Source organism: Danio rerio, chromosome 17, assembly GCF_049306965.1.
Source record: "Danio rerio strain Tuebingen ecotype United States chromosome 17, GRCz12tu, whole genome shotgun sequence".
NCBI classification, from domain to species: Eukaryota; Metazoa; Chordata; class Actinopteri; order Cypriniformes; family Danionidae; genus Danio; species Danio rerio.
This window is the reverse complement of record NC_133192.1, coordinates 7,143,904-7,162,136: the sequence shown is the minus strand read 5'-3', so window position 1 is coordinate 7,162,136 and position 18,233 is coordinate 7,143,904. Positions and strand designations below refer to the sequence as shown.

At 38.4% G+C, this 18,233-nt stretch overlaps 1 protein-coding gene across 3 annotated transcripts in view; it reads left to right on the top strand.

The window, feature by feature from the left end:
• The window catches only part of ephx2 (epoxide hydrolase 2, cytoplasmic), a 61,097-nt gene extending 47,235 nt beyond the window's left edge, over positions 1-13,862 (top strand). Inside the window, exon 20 of one of the 3 annotated variants that reach the window (XR_012392705.1) lies at positions 13,357-13,504. Coding sequence is in view for 2 of the 3 variants with exons in the window: in NM_001008642.1 (NP_001008642.1) it covers positions 13,357-13,441 (85 nt within the window). In the remaining variant the exon portion in view is untranslated. 3 annotated transcript variants of the gene reach the window in all.
• The last annotated feature ends 4,371 nt before the right edge of the window (positions 13,863-18,233 follow it).

The following is an 18,233-nucleotide window of genomic DNA, read 5'->3' as shown; positions in this document are numbered from 1 at the left end:
CTGTGAAAATGTCCTTGCTCTGTTAAACATCATATGGGAAATATTTGAAAAAGAAAACCAAATTCACAGGGGGCGAGTCATTTTGACTTCAACTGTATATCAGTAGTAAATATCTTGAGTTATGGGATATTACTTACGCAATGTTAAATTATATACTGTGGATATATTTCATCCCAAAATTATTATTATCATTTTGAATAAAATAAAGTGATCATTTTGCTACACGGTGTTATTTTAATTAAAAATAAAAACAGGTTATAAACAGGTTAAAAACAGGTTATAAAAATCATATGTTATATCAAATTAGATGTTATAAATTCTAGATGTTTTGTTTGATGTCTTTTATTTAAGAAATAAAAAAAAAAGTCTTGAAATATCTCCGTAAAATGCAGGTTTTTACATTAAACTGAATTAATTTCTATTATAAATTAATTATTGCCAGGGCTTGACAATAACTTTTTTGATCACCAGCCACTGTGGCTAGTAGATTTCCAACGTTACTAGCCACTCACCACTAGCCAAACTTTTGTTGTTGGAAAAATATATTTTATATGCATAAATTTGACTTTGACATGCTAAAATCACTTGATTTTGATTTTGTGTTCTGTCCACATGCCTCATTCATTTCACTTTTTGTGTGTCGTGTATATGTGAGTTTGCTCAGTGTGCATGAGCAAACAGGTTGCATTGCTATTAGTTTTCATTTTACATGACTTTTCTGGGCTCAACATAAAGGATTTACCAAATTTATCTTTGACCACACCAAAAATGAATTAATAATTATTTCTTAACCACAAATTTTAATGCGTTTAAACATGCTAAATAAAGCGGCAAACATGCACTTTTTAGTAAAAAATTTTTTTCTTAAATTTTCTTTTTTTTTTTTTTGATTTAAAAAAGAACTATTGTCATGTATCTAAAATAAGGAATCTGTCCTGGTTAAGGGTCCCAGATCACCAGTTACTACACATAAATGGGAAGTTAATATCCTATTAAAGCAATGTTATTGTGAAAAACTGATAATTAAACCATATAAACTAAAATAATTGTTGCGTTCTCTATGCACGGTTGTTTGGCGCCAGTAAACGGGAGCGTGCGTACGTGCACTTTTTAACAGTCGCGCGCATCACTTCACCCGTGCGCGCGAGTGATCATCCCAAGGGCGTAGGTTTGCGCTTGACATTGGTGGGGACTGGGGACGAGTCATCCCCGCCAAGAATGAATATTGTTATATATATATATATATATATATATATATATATATATATATATATATATATATATATATATATATATATATATATATATAAATTATATATTTTATATATTGCTATTTATTATTTAACTGCTATTAAAATGTATCATTGAGTTATCCTCTCTTCTTACAATTTATTAAGTTAAATTAAATAGTCATGCGTGTAGCCAAGGGGGGTCAGGTGGTTTGAAAGACCAAAAGTTGGATTATTATTATTATGTTAGAATTTATGTTAGACACGTCCCCACCGTCCACCCTAAATCTACGCCCCCTGGATCATCCTCTCATTCGGTATTCACCTGCTTTCTATTGTTGGCGTGAACGCAATTACTTTTGTCAGTCGTGTTGCTTCTCAATTTTGCATGCATATTGGACCATCCTTATTGTTGAACCCTGCTTTTAAGAATTATTATCCGGGAATTTTTTTTCAACCAGCCAAAGTGGCTAGTGAGAGTGCCTGTCTTACCTGCCACCGCTGAAATCTACCCGCATTTGGCGGGTGTTAATGTAAAGCCCTGATTATTACATCACCAGAAGCGCATGTACAAAGACATTAGACATTTCAAAGATATTTTAAGGTATTCATATATACAATGAGGACAATTAAATATAAGACATTAGTCTCATTTCAGAAGTGTTGACATTAAACTCATATAGTGACAGGTTTCATGTCTGAACACCTCTAAAATTACATGCTGCTTAAATGTCTGCAAGGTATCAGCGATACTGGCTTTTACAGGAAATTGGACACTAAAAAAATAATTGACGGACTGTCTGACCTTTAGCACTGGAGTTCACTCATAGTTAAATGAGAAGTTAAATCACTGATGGGATAAAATGGGTTAATGTGATGTCAGGTTATGTTATGCTAGATTGTATTCTCATGTGCCGGCCGTGAAATGGCCTACAAGTCACTTTATGATTAATGATGCATGCTTGCAATTTACATTTACATTTATTTGTTCGTCGTTCTAGAAACAGATCCTGTAAAATAAATGTTTATTGTGCTCATTTTATAAATTACTAAGTCATATTAAAGAGATTAAAAAGTCATAATTGTGGAAAAAAAATCTCTGAATAATGACATTTTCAACTTTGAAATTTTGAACAAAACAGATTTATTAATAATAAATAAATAAATAATTAATCATTTAGTTACTGAACATTCCTAGTTATAGAAAGAAAATACGCTTAAAAATGCATGTGAAATTTTGCAAAAAACTACAGAATTTTATATATTTTTGATTCTCGTGATTTTTCCTCTTTTATTTATTTTTATTTAATATTTTTTCCTAATATAAAATATTAAATAAGATATAACTTTCTCTGTATTCATCTATGTAAACACACCAAAAACAACATTAACAAAATAGCATTAACATTAACAGTAAAGCTCATTCCCAGCCACTAGACTTTTCTGACAGGGTATTCGAGTGTCATTGCTTGTCAGAATGTTGTAGGGTTGCTGTACAGGAGTTATGATTTTGGATTATAGATCACGAAGTTTAGTGATTTTTTTATTTTAGCATTTTTTAAAGCCTGATGGTAAAACATGAACACGGTTATGAATATATTTAAACATGTTCTTGTTTGTTGTAAAAAATGGTAGTAATGACAAAAAATACTTCTTACCTTCCGGGTACAGTGATTCTGCCGTTGTGGCTAGTGTATTCTGGGAAATTTTCTTACCCCTTGGTTTCAAGTGTGGTCCTGAAAAATCTTCATTTGAAGGGGTACCCACCCCTTCCCCTTAGGCCTACGCTTTCAAGCTAAAGAGAATTGGGACACCATTACCCATTGGCGTGAACGCGCTTAACGAAGAGTCGGGGTAAGGGGAAGGGCTGAGGGGTAGAATTGTGATTTGTGATACCACCATGATGCCATGATTATATCTAGTAAATAATATTTGACTAGACATTTTTCAAGACACTTCTATTCAGCTTAAAGTGACATTTAAAGGCTTGATTAGGTTAATTAGATTAACTGGGCTGGTTAGGGTATACGGCAAGTTATTGTATAATGGTTTGTTCTCTAGACTATCCAAAAAAATTTATATATATATATATGTGTGTGTGTTTAGTTTTTTATCTTTTTATTATTATTATTATTCATATTTTATTCATTATTATTATTATATTAATTATATATTTTTTTTCTTACATACATTTTTATTTTATTTTTTAATTTTACACATATTTTTTTTTTATTTGAATGAAATATGATCCTGATATGTTTTTGTCTTGTGTCTCTTATTAAAATCATGAAGATGACATTTTTTCAAATTAATTTTTTTTATTTGTATTTATTTATTCTATTATTTATTTATTTATAAGTACATTTTTCATACAATTTATTTTATTTTATACATATATATCCTTTTTTTATTGAGATTTAATATGATCCAGATTTGTTTTTGTCTTGTGTGTCATGTTCAAATCAGATGTAGATCAGCTACAAATTTCAGTGTGTAAAAGCTGGTTTAGGATGTTTGTGTCAAAACAGTCAAAGCAACAGCACAGATGATGATTTCCTTCAGACTGGGGTTCACTGTCACCCACAAGCTTTTCAGAGTCTGCTTTAAGCTTTTTTGTTTTGAGCACTAATGTGAAAAAGTGAAGCACAGGTTACACTCAGTTTTTCAATGAAGGATAGATGAGATTCAGGGTCAGGGCAGGTTTAGTGATTTTACAGCATCAGTCAATCACATAAATAACAGTAACAGGACACTGGCGGAAAGATCCGGCTCATCTCAAGGTTAAACCTCCATATAGAGAAAAACACTCCCCAGATCTGGTGTGATTTAACACACTGCAGGTGAACACAGTAAAAAATGAACTAACACAGCAGTTATTACTGGACTTTACAGGTTGATTGATTGCTTTGGCAATCATTTTTGCTTTACAAGTTTTTTTGTTTGTATATGCAAATGAAGTATTATTTAATTAAACATGCTTCATAAATTGCATACATTTCTAAAAAAAATTTAACATTGGATGAAATCATAATAATAATTTAAAAAGCAGACTACGGTCAATGGTTTTTATAGTGAAAATGCTGGTTTGCTAGTTGTTTTAACGCTGGGTCAAATATTGATAAACTGGTTAAAAACTGTGATGTAGATCAAACTGAAAACAATTAACCCAACACTGGGTTTGACCATATTTGACCCAACTTTGAGTTACAACAACCCAGCATTTTTTAGTGTGTACAGAAAACATACTGTGAAAAGACAGAAGGATTTTTAAAACATTTCAAAACCAATTTTAATAAAAAAAAAAAAAAAAAAGTTTTGTGTAATCAGGCATATTCATTCATTCATTCATTCATTTAATTATTCATTTTCCTTCAGCTTAGTCTCTATTTCAAAGGTTACCACAGCAGTATGAACCACCAACTATTTCAGCATATGTTTTACACAGCAGATGCCTTTCAGGCCGCAACAAAGTACTGTGAAACACCCATACACACTCATTCACACTCACAGTCATACACTACGGCCAATTTAGCTTATTCAATTCCCCTTGCGCATGTATTTAGACTGTTGGGGAAACCAGCTGTTGGGGATGGTGAATGCTCTTAAGAGATAACTACTTACTAGGAGCATGTCTATGGTGCAGATTTGGATTAGTCAATTAACTTAAGCTGCATGTATTTGGACGGTGGGAGAAAACCGGGGAACCCGGGGGAAACCCTCGTGAGTACGGGGAGCACGAGTAAACTCTGCACAGAAACGACGGCTGGCTTGGTTATGACTAGAACCAGAGACATTCTTGCTGTGAGGCAACAATACTAACCACTGGGCCACCGTGCCACTCATCTAGGAAAGGAGGAGGAGTTGGGGTGGAAGGGGGGATTCTTCAAAATAAAGATGGCTGTTATATGAAACTTAGGGTATTTATAGTGAATCATAAATTGGAAAATGCTGGACCAACCGCAATAAGCACGTGATCCTCTCGAAATTAGTTTATAAATAAACTTCACAAAGTGGATTCAGACACGACCTTAATGCTTTTGCACCATGTGCTTCAGACTTTGCGCCTAGACCGTTAAAATAGAGTCTATTTTGGATGTTTTCTTTCCGCTAGACAGAAAATAAAAACACCACAACAACCAAAAAACTTAAAATCTTAATTTACTGGTGCATAAAATAAAGCATTTTAGTCTGTAGTGTCTCTCCTTATAGACATTTTTCGTGGAACGCAAAATTACCCATTATGCTTTGCGTGTGTGCGCAAAGAGAATGCGAAGAACTTCCGGTCGGCAGCTGATGCGTGTAAACAGTCACATTTGGACAGCTTTGAAACGATAGTATTAATCTATTTTACCTGCTTTTATCCTCTTTGAACTAATACTGTTGTCCATCAGCAGCATCTCCTGGACTGATCATTTAAAGAAATGCCATCTAATAGGATGGAAAACAGCTGCTGTGAGGCATTTTCCCCTCGTTGTCAGACGGCATCTTCCGCAGTTTAAATGAAGCCTCGTCATCGCTAAAGTCAACATTTTCTCTTTATTTCAAATATAAAACCAGCCCAAACAAATGTAGTTCACCAAAATGTTTGACACACACACGTAGCCTGTACTGTGCCACTGACACACTGATTTAATAACAGTGACAAAGTGAAAATATAGGCTAGTGTCATTTCGAAATGACAGAAAAACACAAACCGTGGTAAAAACAACACACGAAATAAAACACAAACGGCTCGCGATTAGAATGAACAGCAAATCAGACAACAGAGGATCAATAACAGACTTTTATTGGTCATTTTTGTAAATTGCACGACTTTCATACCTGTTAAGTTTCATGCCAGTACTCTGGTTTGCTCTCTCTCTCTCTCTCTCTCTGTGTGTGTGTGTGTGTGTTTAAGAGCCGCTGAGCTAACAGCTAACAGGCCGGGTACACACACTGTTTCTGACGGCAAACATGTGAACTAGGAGAACGTCTTTCTCGTATTTCTGACGCGCTTGATTTCTAACGGCTTTCGTATTTCTAACGGCTTTAACAGACACATTTCTAAGTTGTGTGTCACAAAAACACTCTGTTATCCATTAAAAACGTTATTGAAACCCATTTTCGGAGCGCAAATTACCAGTTGTACACGCTGTGAACGAAAGTTTTTAGCATTCTACCGGAAGACGCTGGTCGCTATGGCGCCCTCCATGCAGCAGCCATGAAAAAGGTCTATAGCAACTTGTCGAATCTCTCGTAATGTCACAAACATTTCCTCACCATATAATCAGACGCTTCAGTAGAAGAATTTATGCGTTGGATATATAAATATTTGATCTGCTTTCTCAGGAAGCTCCATATAAAACAACAGTCTATCTGCAAATGAGTTTTTTGTGAAGCCCCTTTACTAAAAATGCCTTGTGGTGTTGCTGAAAGGCTGAAAAGTGTCCTGCGAGTCTCTGAAAGTGTGAAAGATGCTGAGCTGTGGGCAGATGTTGTGAGATATAGCAGAAGTGAAAACTAAAACCATCTGATGTGTCTCACGCGCCACCAAAAATGCAAAGAAAACAATTATCTGCCTTTTTTTCTGAAAGGAATCAACTGAAATGCTCATGTCTTTGTGGTGGTGGTGGGTTAATGCGCCTCTGATTAGCCATCTGCTATCAGGCAGAGCGTGATTTAACCGTCCTCTCCACTCTGACCCGAGGGCTCGATCTCCCAACCCCTGCTGCTGTAAATTATTTTAACGTCTCTTGACCCGCTCACCTCCATCACCCTCTCCACCCTCCACTGAACTTCAGCAATCAATAGATGAACGCTGACATTCTCAAGCCGGCTTCCCTTATTTTCAGAGCTGGAAACGTGATGTGACCCCGTGACCTCACCAGACGATGACAGCATTTAGTGTTTTTATGCGTCTCTGAATTTACACATGGGGTCACTGAGATTTTATTTAATATTTTTTCCACTCTCTCTCCTATCAAGCTGGTTTTGATAACATTTTGGGTTGCGCTTTAGATTAATGGTCCATTAGTTAGTGTATTTACTAACATTAACCAAGTATGAATAATATTGTATAGCGTTTATTAATCATAGCTCAACATTGGATTTTAATAATGCATTAGTTATTGTTGAACAATGATTAAAGGTGGCATGGTGGCTTAGTGCTTAGCACTGTTGCCTCACAGCAAGAAGGTCGCTGGTTGGAGTCCCGGCTGGGTCAGTTGGCATTTCTGTGTGGAGTTTGCATGTTCTCTCCATGTTGGTGTGGGTTTCCTCTGGGTGTTCCGGTTTCCCCCACATTACAAACACAGGCGCTATAGGTCAATTGGCTGTCGAGTATAAGTGTTTGTGTGAATGAGTGTGTATGGGTGTTTCCTGGTACTGGGTTGCGGCTGGAAGGGCATCCGCTGCGTATACATACTTTATGCTGGAGTAGTTGGCGGTTCATTCCACTGTGGCGACCCCTGATTAATAAAGGGACTAAGCCGAAAGGAAAATGAACGAACGAGTTGGCGGTTCATTCCACTGTGGCAACCCCTGATAAATAAGGACTAAGCCGAAGGAAAATAAATTAATGAACTATGAATAATACATGTTTTACAAGATTATTTAAAAAAAAAAACGGTGATCAAAACATACGTTGTTACTTTAATCACTTTTATTGAGTTAATCAGAACTTCATCAACTTTATTTTTTTAAGTTATACAAACTTTAACTTGATGAAAACTTTTTTGTTTTATGGTAACGCTTTTGTTTAGGTCACAATTGGTGACATTACAAACCAATTACAAACACTACTAGCCTAATAAGTTACTACATCTAATGTTTTCAGGGTTTGGAAAGTGCTTAGATCTTGGATAAAGTGCTTGAACAATTTCATATGTGTTGCTTTCATAATAATTGATCTTACTAGGTGGGCATAGATTACTTTTATTAATCTAGATTAATCTTACTGTAATCTTGGAATTACTCTGCAGGGTGGGTCATTTATATGGATACACCTTAATAAAATGTGAATAGTTGGTGATATTAGCGTCCTGTTTGTGGCACATTAGTATATGTGAGGGGGCTTGTAAATAACTCATGAAATAATAAAGTTAAGTTTAAAACCAAGCACACCATTGTTTATCCTGTGAAATTCCCAATAAGTTTATTAAGGTGTATCCATATAAATGGCCCACCCTGTAGATTAAAATGGCTGATTTGAATTCTGCCGAAGGCATTCAGAATATGTGTGCTACGCAAATAATGACCTAAAGTAAGTCTTTGAGAACGGGTTTCTCAAGCCAGGTGGCGCATCAGACCAGAGGCTCATCTCCTGTTTCCAAAATGCATAATAAACTGCTTGAGAAACTGTTCTACTATGATAATTGGTGATGAAAATAAATGATGTTCAGTAAGATGTACTTGTGATTACTCACTGTTAATTCAGGTAAACATGAATTCTGAGCTGTAGGCCTACATAAGCTCAAAACAACGATTTTTATTATATATATTTTTTTTGACACCTTAATCCGACTAAAGTCATAACTGAACTAAAGAGATATGGAATTAAGACATGTGGAGTATTCAGATATTAGCGGCATTATTGTAGTAAACACTGTGATCAAACTATTGCCGTCATGTAGGACTTTTCGCCATATTTTCCGACAAAATCCACACACGTGGCTGTCAGTAAAGAAACCCACACACACATGCACAAACACACACACATACACACACATGTTTGTTTTTGTGAAAAGTGGGGACATTACATAGGTTTCCATCCATTTTATACAGTCCAAATCGTATATTATATTGCCCCCACCCCACCCCTAAACCCAACCATCACAGGATACTGTGTGCAGCTTTACTCTCTGATTAAACTCATTCTGTAGGATTTATACGCATTTTGAAAAATGAGGACGTCACCAATGTCCTCATATTTCACCTCCTTTTTGTAATACCTGTGTCATACCCATGTCTTTATACAGATTTGTGTCCTGATATGTCACAAAAACACGTACACACACACACACACACAGCACGAAATGAGGAAGTTTTTTCTTTTCTTTTGTTATTAAATTCCATAACACTGTCACCAGTCCTTACTCATTGTTTGCGTCTAATACCCCAGTTTGTCACAGGGGCATGAATGAAATGTTCATGAGTGAATGTGAAACAGCCGAACTGCAGTTAAAGTCACCCGAAAATGACTGTAAACTCTTACATGAAAGCACTTCACATTCCTGATAGTTATATGTGGAGCTAACATTAATAAGATTCACTCTAGTGAACTGCATCCATGTTTGCACGTCACGTTTGATGTGGTAATTTCAGAGTAGGAATACACACAGGTTCGAAGACTCATTCTTGCCACCTACAGTGCAATTTGGCCGTTTACACATCCGCGCCAAACTATCAAGGTTAAAGTCACCATAGCTTGCGTAGAATAGACCCAGCTCCCAACCCAACTTTGAGAATAGATTGACGGTGATATATTTTTTTAATTGCCCGATAAGAGTCTCGCATTAACGCAGATAACGGCCCACCACTAAATACATAATGATAATTATGGTGGTGGCACGGTGGCTCAGTCGTAAGCACTATCACTCACAGCAAGAAGGCCTTAGCTGGGACAGTTTCTGTGTGGAGTTTGCATATTCTTCTCGTGTTGGTGTGGGTTTTCTCCGGGTGCTCCGGTTTTTCCCAGTCTAAACACATGCGCTATAAGTGAATTGAGTGAACTAAATTGATCGTAGTGTATGAGTGCGTGAGAGTGAGAGTGTAGAGTGTGTTTCCTAGTACTAGGTTGCGGCTGGAAGGGCATCCGCTTTGTAAAACATATGCTGGAATAGTCGACAGTTCATTCCGCTGTGGTGACCACTGATAAATAAAGAGACTAAGCTGAAACCTGTTGGGCTTTGGGCAAATATACCCCCAGATTTTTCCTGTAAAATCCAAATAAAGTAGTAAATTGTCACCTGTATAGTGCTTGAAAAGTTCTTAAAGGGTCGCGAAACACCAAACACCAAAACGCATGCATGTTATATTATATATGTCCCATTCTGCTAAAAACACTATTAGAACACGTATATTAAGCTAACCGGTTGTTTTTACGTTATTGCGAGCAAATTCGTTCTTCCGGTTTAAAACAAATTTTTAAAGCTGCGTCACGGCAATTAATTCCTTGTGTGTATTCCAGCGTGGAGACTGGCTGTCTGTACAATGTGACGAGTTTGAGTGTGCAGCATTAATTCATGAGATAGACTTGATTTAAACCAATCAGCACACTCTATTGTGTATGCGGTGCAACTTCAATAATATGCATGATAGCTTCGAAGACACGTCGTGTTGCCAAAACAAGTAAAAGAACAAGAATTGTTTGGAGACACGGATCGTCAGTGTTGTGTTTATGAATGTGCTGCAATGAAGGTTTTTCATTTCGTGCTATGACAGCGCAACATGTGGACTACAGTGCACGCGACAGTGCAAAATATGTTTGTAAGGAACATTTTTACCTGAGAGCTTTTCACATCTGGAAATGGTAAAGATTTGCTACTCGTCTCCTTTTAGAAAAGGCAGGGCTCCCATTCGTGTTGCTTGTCCTGTCTCTACAGATTTGGAAAATGTGTGATCAGTGGTCTTTGTTTGTTTATTCAGATGGGAAAGTTAGTTCGTCAGCAGTACTCTTTCAGTGTTTAAAGACAGACCTTAGTCAAAATGATTTAGTTAGTAGTAGTAGTTATAGTACGTTAATATCACTACAATATTATAGACTGAAAGATCCTCTGTAAATGCTGCTCTCTGAGTGTAAACATGTAAACACTGCAATCAATCTATTACCTTTTTTTTTTGAGAGGATAGTCTGTACACACACGGCTTTCTGATGCTAACTACTGTTACAGATAAATGCAGAGGTTTTTTTTTTTCTCCCATAGGGCATGCGCTATCAAACATTCCATTAAAACAACACTCTTCCAGCAGTTCATTCTCGCATTCAATATCTTGTTTGTCAAAGCGGGCATGCATGAAATGTTCCTGAATGAAAGTGAAAGTGCCTAACTGCAGTTAAAGTCCACAAATTAATAATTTGGCAAATCATTTAATTGCTGATGTCCATGTAAACACAGTCACTGTCTTTCTCCCCTGTGTCTGTGTGCGTGCCCAAACGGAAACTCACTTGACACTCCCACCTAAACAGAGCTGGACGCACCCACTTTCCTGACTTTTTTTAAACTAGAGGTGTGAAAACACTCTGCTGAGACAGGGGGGTTTCATGACCCTTTAAATTACAATTCAAGAGTTCACACTTGGATATTTCTTGATAATATTAGCAGGTTTGGCATGCTGTCATGGGAGAGGACCCTAGTCTCTGAGGCCCTGTTTACACTAGTGCGTTTTAGTTTGAAACGCATAAGTTTAGCTACGGTCATGCCATCCGTCCACACTACGCCGGAGTTCTCGAGCGCCGAAAACGGAGCTTTTTGAAAACGCTGGAGAGGCCGTTTTCATTCTAAAACGCTGCAGCTCCGTCTCAGTGTGGATGGGGAAAGACGGAGACATCTGAAAACGGAGGCGGGGCTGCAAACGTTCGCCTCTCTGATTGGGGCTTTTCCTCAATATTAAGTAGCCTAACACACAGTTCAGTCTCGCATCCTCTTCTTGTAAGTTAAGACTTTGCAAGTTTGATCAAGGCTGCAGTCTCCCCCTTCTCAGTTTGATATGGAAAACATACCGAGGACACGGGTAAATCTTCAAAGGGAACAGTGTACTTTATAACTTCATTCACATCACCTTGGCTACGTTGTTTCACTTTCTCAACAATAAAATGTAAACATGATTTAAGGAACTGCCTATTTTCATTTTAATATTAGCAACTTAACAGACAGCAGAAATGTTGAGGCGTCGTGTTGCATATATGAGCGTGGATATTTATAACAAAACGGAGCATATAACAACTGCCTCCTTTTAATTTAAGTGAAAATACGAAACGCTCCCTCTCTTTTGCTGAACATCAGTTTTAATAATCGATAATTATAAAAGTATAACATACAATAAGTTTATACATTGTAGGAAATAAAGGCAAGCGATCAGTCAATGTACCTGGATTAATCATTAACTTATCTTTGCACTTAACCAAAACATGTTACCCGTGAACAAGTAACTTAATAGATTCCAATGACCAAAGTCAGGGAATTGGCCTATGTCGTTAGATAAAGACAACAACATGAATGAAATATCACGTTTAGCAAATATAGCGAGATCAGATCCAGCGGGAGATGCTTGATGAGCAGTCCGACAAGCAGAGCTCTCATCTGGGTAGAAATGCTGGAGCGCTTGCCCGAGAGTGTGTGTGTGGTCACGTGATGTGCGTTTTCAGCGTTTTGGTGTGGACGGAGAGCTGTTCAGAAACGCTGGGTAAAACGCGAGTGTGGACGCGGATCGTTTTCATTCTACAACGCCATTTTAAAACTAAAACGCACTAGTGTAAACGGGGCCTGAGATAATTGAGCCCAGGGCTCTCACCTGGTCTGAGCATGTAAGAGGGTCCGAGATCAGCTAGTTCTCCAGAGCTTCCACCGGTAAAGGAGGAAAGGGGGGGCGATAGGGTGGTAGGAGGATTCTTTAAAAACCGAAGATAAGAGAGTTTGGCTAGGTGGGCTATTTATAGTGAATTTGGAATGATCCGATTGGCTTACTAATGGTTACAGATGAGAGACAAGCCCCGATCAGTCAGATCACATGCTCCATACTATCAAATTAGTTTGTGAAACTTCACTTAAATCAAAGAACTTTGTCCAGTCATGACTATAGCTCCTCCAGGAGTGAGTGTAAGCAAAGTTTAGATCATTTAGATCAAACTCAGTTCCTGGTGGGCCACAGCTCTGCACAGTTTAGATCCAACTCTAATTAAACCTGATCAAAATAATTGAGTCCTTAAGAATTGTTTGATGGTTTTTGAAGCAGGGTTGTAACTAAACTCTGCAGGAACGGAGTTTGACACCCCTGATTTAGAGTCAGTAGAAATATAATCCAGATAACACTAATGATAATGATATGTCTAGATATCTGACCCTCAGCACGAATGATCACTAATTATTTTAATAAAGCTTCTATCCCAAGATCAAACGAGTCCAATCTCTTTGTCCTTTTCTCTTTTCAGGCCTGCGGAGCTCAATAAAATCCTCATCTCCTGGCTGAAGGAAACCCACCAGAAAGCCTCCATCTCTGTTCATCCCAAGTTATGAGGCGATGATCCTGATTTGACTGAATAAAGCACCCTAATGTCCAGGCTTGCTGACTGCATAATACCCATCCTGTGTCCTTTTGAGTAGATCTTCTGCTTCTTATATGAAGTCTTTTGTAATGCAATGCAATACTGAAGAGCGTAGCTAGATTTTGTCTTTTAAAGGCAGTGACTATTTATACTGTGCAAATAGCAGAAGCTGTGTGTTTTGTTTAGTTTTTTCACCTGCTCGTATAGTTCGTCAGTTGTGCAAATATCATTTCTGTTTACATTGTGTGCGGAAGCAGATGTCACTGCTTACCCTATAGTGGAAACGAGATGATGTTTGTTTGCCATTTATATTTGGTGCCAAAAAAAAAATGGAGGAAACAGAAACGGCTTGTAAATTTCATAAAAAACAGCAGATGACTCTTTCCCTGCCAGAGTCTAAGCGCTCTATCATACTGCATGGGAATACACAACAAATGGTAATAATAAACGTTCACAAAGCGATGTAATACTTTCGAAAATCACTTTGGTGAATTGCGGTTTCCAAAGAGATATTGCAGCACCATCAATCATGCTTGTTTCGACTCGGCAGACCCATTAGAGCTCGTCTTTTTTTAACTTGGTACTTTTTACATCAAGGCGCAAGGTTCAGAAATAGTCCACAAAACAATTTAGCAGCTGCAACGATAATAAAAAATGTAGAGTATGTTGTAACTGTGTATTTAGTATGTGAATTTGATTGCAGAGCTCCCAATTTTGAGACTTCACATGGCGGATGCTAAACCAGAAGTCCATATTTTCGAAAATCACAATTGCAGTATATATGTATTTATTGAGAAAATATTAATTTATGACCATTTTTTGTCCTATCACACATTGAATTGAAATTATTAGGCCCTTTAAGCTATAATTTTTCGATAGTCTACACAACAAACCATGGCTGCGTTCGAATTTGCATACTTCCATGTTATATAGTACGCTAAAATCAGTATGCGAGCCGAGTAGTATGTCTGAATTCATAGAATTCGAAAATCAGTATGCAAGCAGTATCCGGATGTACTTCCGGACTTACTACTTCCGGTGAGATTCTGGACTGCGCATCCCATGCAGGCTGCGCTATCCCATAATGCCCTGCAAGAGAATTCATGAATGGAAGAGAAGCAACTCAATTGACGCAGGTAGGTCACATGACCATGACAAAAAGGCTGATGTAGTACGTCGGAATTACATTCATACTTTTAATAATTCAGGGGGGATAATAATTCTGACTTCAACTGTATTGATTTCCTAGTGATGGGTTGAAGCTGGAAGGGCATCTACTGCGTGAAACATATGCTGGATAAGTTGGCGGTTCATTCCACTGTAGACGATCATTCTGTAGACTATCGAAAAAAAAATAGCTTAACGGGGCTAATAATTTTAATTCAATGTGTGACGGGACTAAAAAGTGGTCATAAACTAATATTTTCTCAATTTAAATGAGTAGGGGCTTGTACCCGGAAACAGTATTCCAGACGTCACAACTCAACAAGCGCATAAGCTTCTCTTAATTGTTGAGGTATCTCGACAATGGCATGGAAAGAGTTAAACGTAATTTTCAAGTAGAAAAACTGAAATAGTATTTTTGTGTAAAATGTACTCTATTTTTATACAATGTGCTACACTCAGTGCATCTAACTTTTTTGGCACTCTGTATAAATAGCCACTGCCTTTTTTAGTGTTATATTGATGAAAATCCATGAATGATCTTTATTTACAGCCAATAAATACTCGTTTGCATCATAATCTCAGTAATGTTTTCTAAATATATTGATGTTGGTGAGTGAATTCACTAATTTAACTGATTCTGGTTTTAAAACATATGATTTACAATAAAATATTGAGCATAACATTTTAGTTCTGGCCAATGGTAACGTTGATAATGATTACTTTAATTTGGGCACTACATAAACTAATCCAAATGTTAAGAATGTAATAAAATAATTAAACATTGGTAGATCCAAATTTGACAAATGTCTCACAGCGGCCTCTGGTGGATTTATGAGAAATAGCACGTATGAGAAACGTGTAACATCTGAGATTGTCAAAAATGTGCACAGCGCCCTCTAGTGGATTTTTAGAAGAAGAAAAAAACTGCAAGAAAACCCAACCGTATCTGTCTGCAGACAGGGCTGTAACATGCAGTTATCCCATTGTTATCCCATTGATCCCATTGAACCATGCTAGATATCACAACGAGATGTTGTTGGCAGGATGGTGGAAATACTTACCAGACAACATTTTCAGCAAATGTTTTCATGCGTTTTCTCCAAATTTATCCACAACCTATTATTTGATATATTATTATGTTCATTCTTGCAATTCCACTCGCTGTCTTTTTCATACGTTTTGCCTACTCCAGGTCGCCCCCTGTGGTTGCAAATAACAGTACAATTACGAGCGTGACGAATGAAAGCTTACGCAACTCAAGGCTGTACATGCACAGTGGAGTGAGTGTAGACTTTAATAAATGTGACAGTTGGGTTTAGGGTTGGTGTAGACGTTAATAACTATAATGGTTGGGTTTAGGGTAGGTATAGAGCAGGGGTGGCCAATCCTGTTCCTGGAGATCTACCTTCCTGCAGATTTCAGTTGCAACCCTTATCAAACACACCTGTCTGTAATTATCAATTGGATTTCAGTTCCTAATTAATTGGTTCAGGTGGGTTTGATCAGGGTAGGAGCTAAACTGTACAGGAAGGTAGATCTCCAGGAACAGGATTGAGCACCCCTGGTATAGAGGTTAATAACTGATGGTTACATCGCCATATTTGCCGGCAGCTAGTGTAACCCCGCCGGTCCTACACCACCCAAACCGATACGAGCTGGGATCGAACTGGCAACCTTCCGCATGGGAGTCTGTTGCTCTAACAAGGAGGCTAGAGACCATGTCCACTAGCGTCTGTCGCTAGAGCACCTGTAGAGGTCAGAGGAGTGAGGTTTACCTGCACAGCACTTACTAGCTGGCCTCCGTTACAATAACTCTCTGCAACTCTCACATGGTCGCCCACTAAAGCCAAGCAGGGTTATGCCTGGTCAGTACCTGGATAGGAGACCACATGGGAAAGCTAGGTTGCTGCCGAAAGTGGTGTGTGGGTCCTGTCCTGTATTGGTCTTAACACCCCAGTATATTGATGGGGACTCTGTATTGCTGAGGGAGTGCCGTCTTTCGGATTTCAATTTTTTTTTTCCCCTTGGATGTTTTTCGAAAATGAGTAGGGGTTTAACCCCAGCATATTAGCCAGATTTGCCCACTGGGCTCTGACCATCATGGCCTCCTAACCATCCCCATATCATAATTGGCTTCATCACTCTTTCTCTTCTCCTCCAATCAGCTGGTGTGTTGTGTGCGGTCTGGCGCAATTTGGCTGCCTGTGCGTCTTAACCATTCAGCCTGGCTGTGCATTTATACTTCTGCGCGCTGTCTCTGTTGGTCTGCATTAACACTTCTGAAACGCTAGTTGGCAGTGAGATGTTAATGTTCCTCTGTGTCGAGTTTCTCCGCTGCTTTTTTGCTTTTCCTGAACACTTCCGGGATGTACAAGTGGCTCAAACTCGCTCATTTTGAGGCAGGAACCGTCGGACGTGCAACAACTTTAACTATGAGGTAAACACAAAACAAAACTTTCCATCCGGAGCTCCTTCACGGGACTCCACACTTGTAAACAATCGCTCGCGCCATTCGCGCGGCTCTCGGTCCCGCTCAGACTCGTCATCGCTACCAAGCCGACCAATCACAGAGCTTACGCTACGCGTCGTTGCGACGTGTAATTACATTTTTTGAGAGGTGCACGTCAGCGACGCGACGGCCACGATGAAGGGCTATGCGTCAGCGCTGTAGCATGCGCCGGCGTTTGACGCAGAAGTATAAATCAGCCTTTACATGTGTCTTTCTTTGATTGTCCAGAAAAAGCGCTATATACAAATGTAAGGAATTATTTTTATCTTGCTGACAACATAGTTTTGACACGTGGGTCTCTAATTCAAATTAATTCAATTCACCTTTATTTGTATAGTGCTTTTACAAAGTAAATTGTGTCAAAGCAGCTTCACATAGAAGATCACTATAAATTGAAACAGTGTCAGTCCAGTTTTCTGTGTTTAAGTTCATTTCAGTTTAGTTCAGTTCAGTTTGGTTTAATAATCATTACTGAGAGTTCAAACACTTAAGAGCAAATCCATCGATACACAGCTCTACAGATCCCAAACCATGCAAGCCAGTGGCGACAGCGGCGAGAAAGAAACTTAACCAATTAGCGAAAGTGAACAATTAAAACACCTTGAAAGAAACCAGACTCAGTTGGGCACGGCCATTTCTCCTCTGGCCAAACGTCTTGTGCAGAGCTGCAGTCTAGGCGGCGGAGGCTGGAGAATGCTGGACCTCATCAAAGACTCGTCTGTCTCTGGAGCGTCACAGGAATCAGTCTCAGGCTCTCCACTCCACCATGACCACCACAGCACCTGCTCAGGATACGGCCTGGTCCAGGATTATGGAAACCTTGGGGTGATCTTGTCGCTGGTCTTGGATCGAATCAGTGGTGCTATATAGTCTGAAGGCCTCGGGATGAGTTTCCCCAGGTGGAAATAGAGTATAAATAGAATAATTAGCGTAGCTGCTGTTCATAGTGTACATAAACTAGATGCAAAAATCTGTGTGGGGCACATTCATGCGTCCTACCGCTAAGTGATGCATTGAGTGTATGCTTTACTTAACAGATAGGTCTTTAATCTAGTTTTGAATTGGGAGAGTGTGTCTGAGCCTCGGA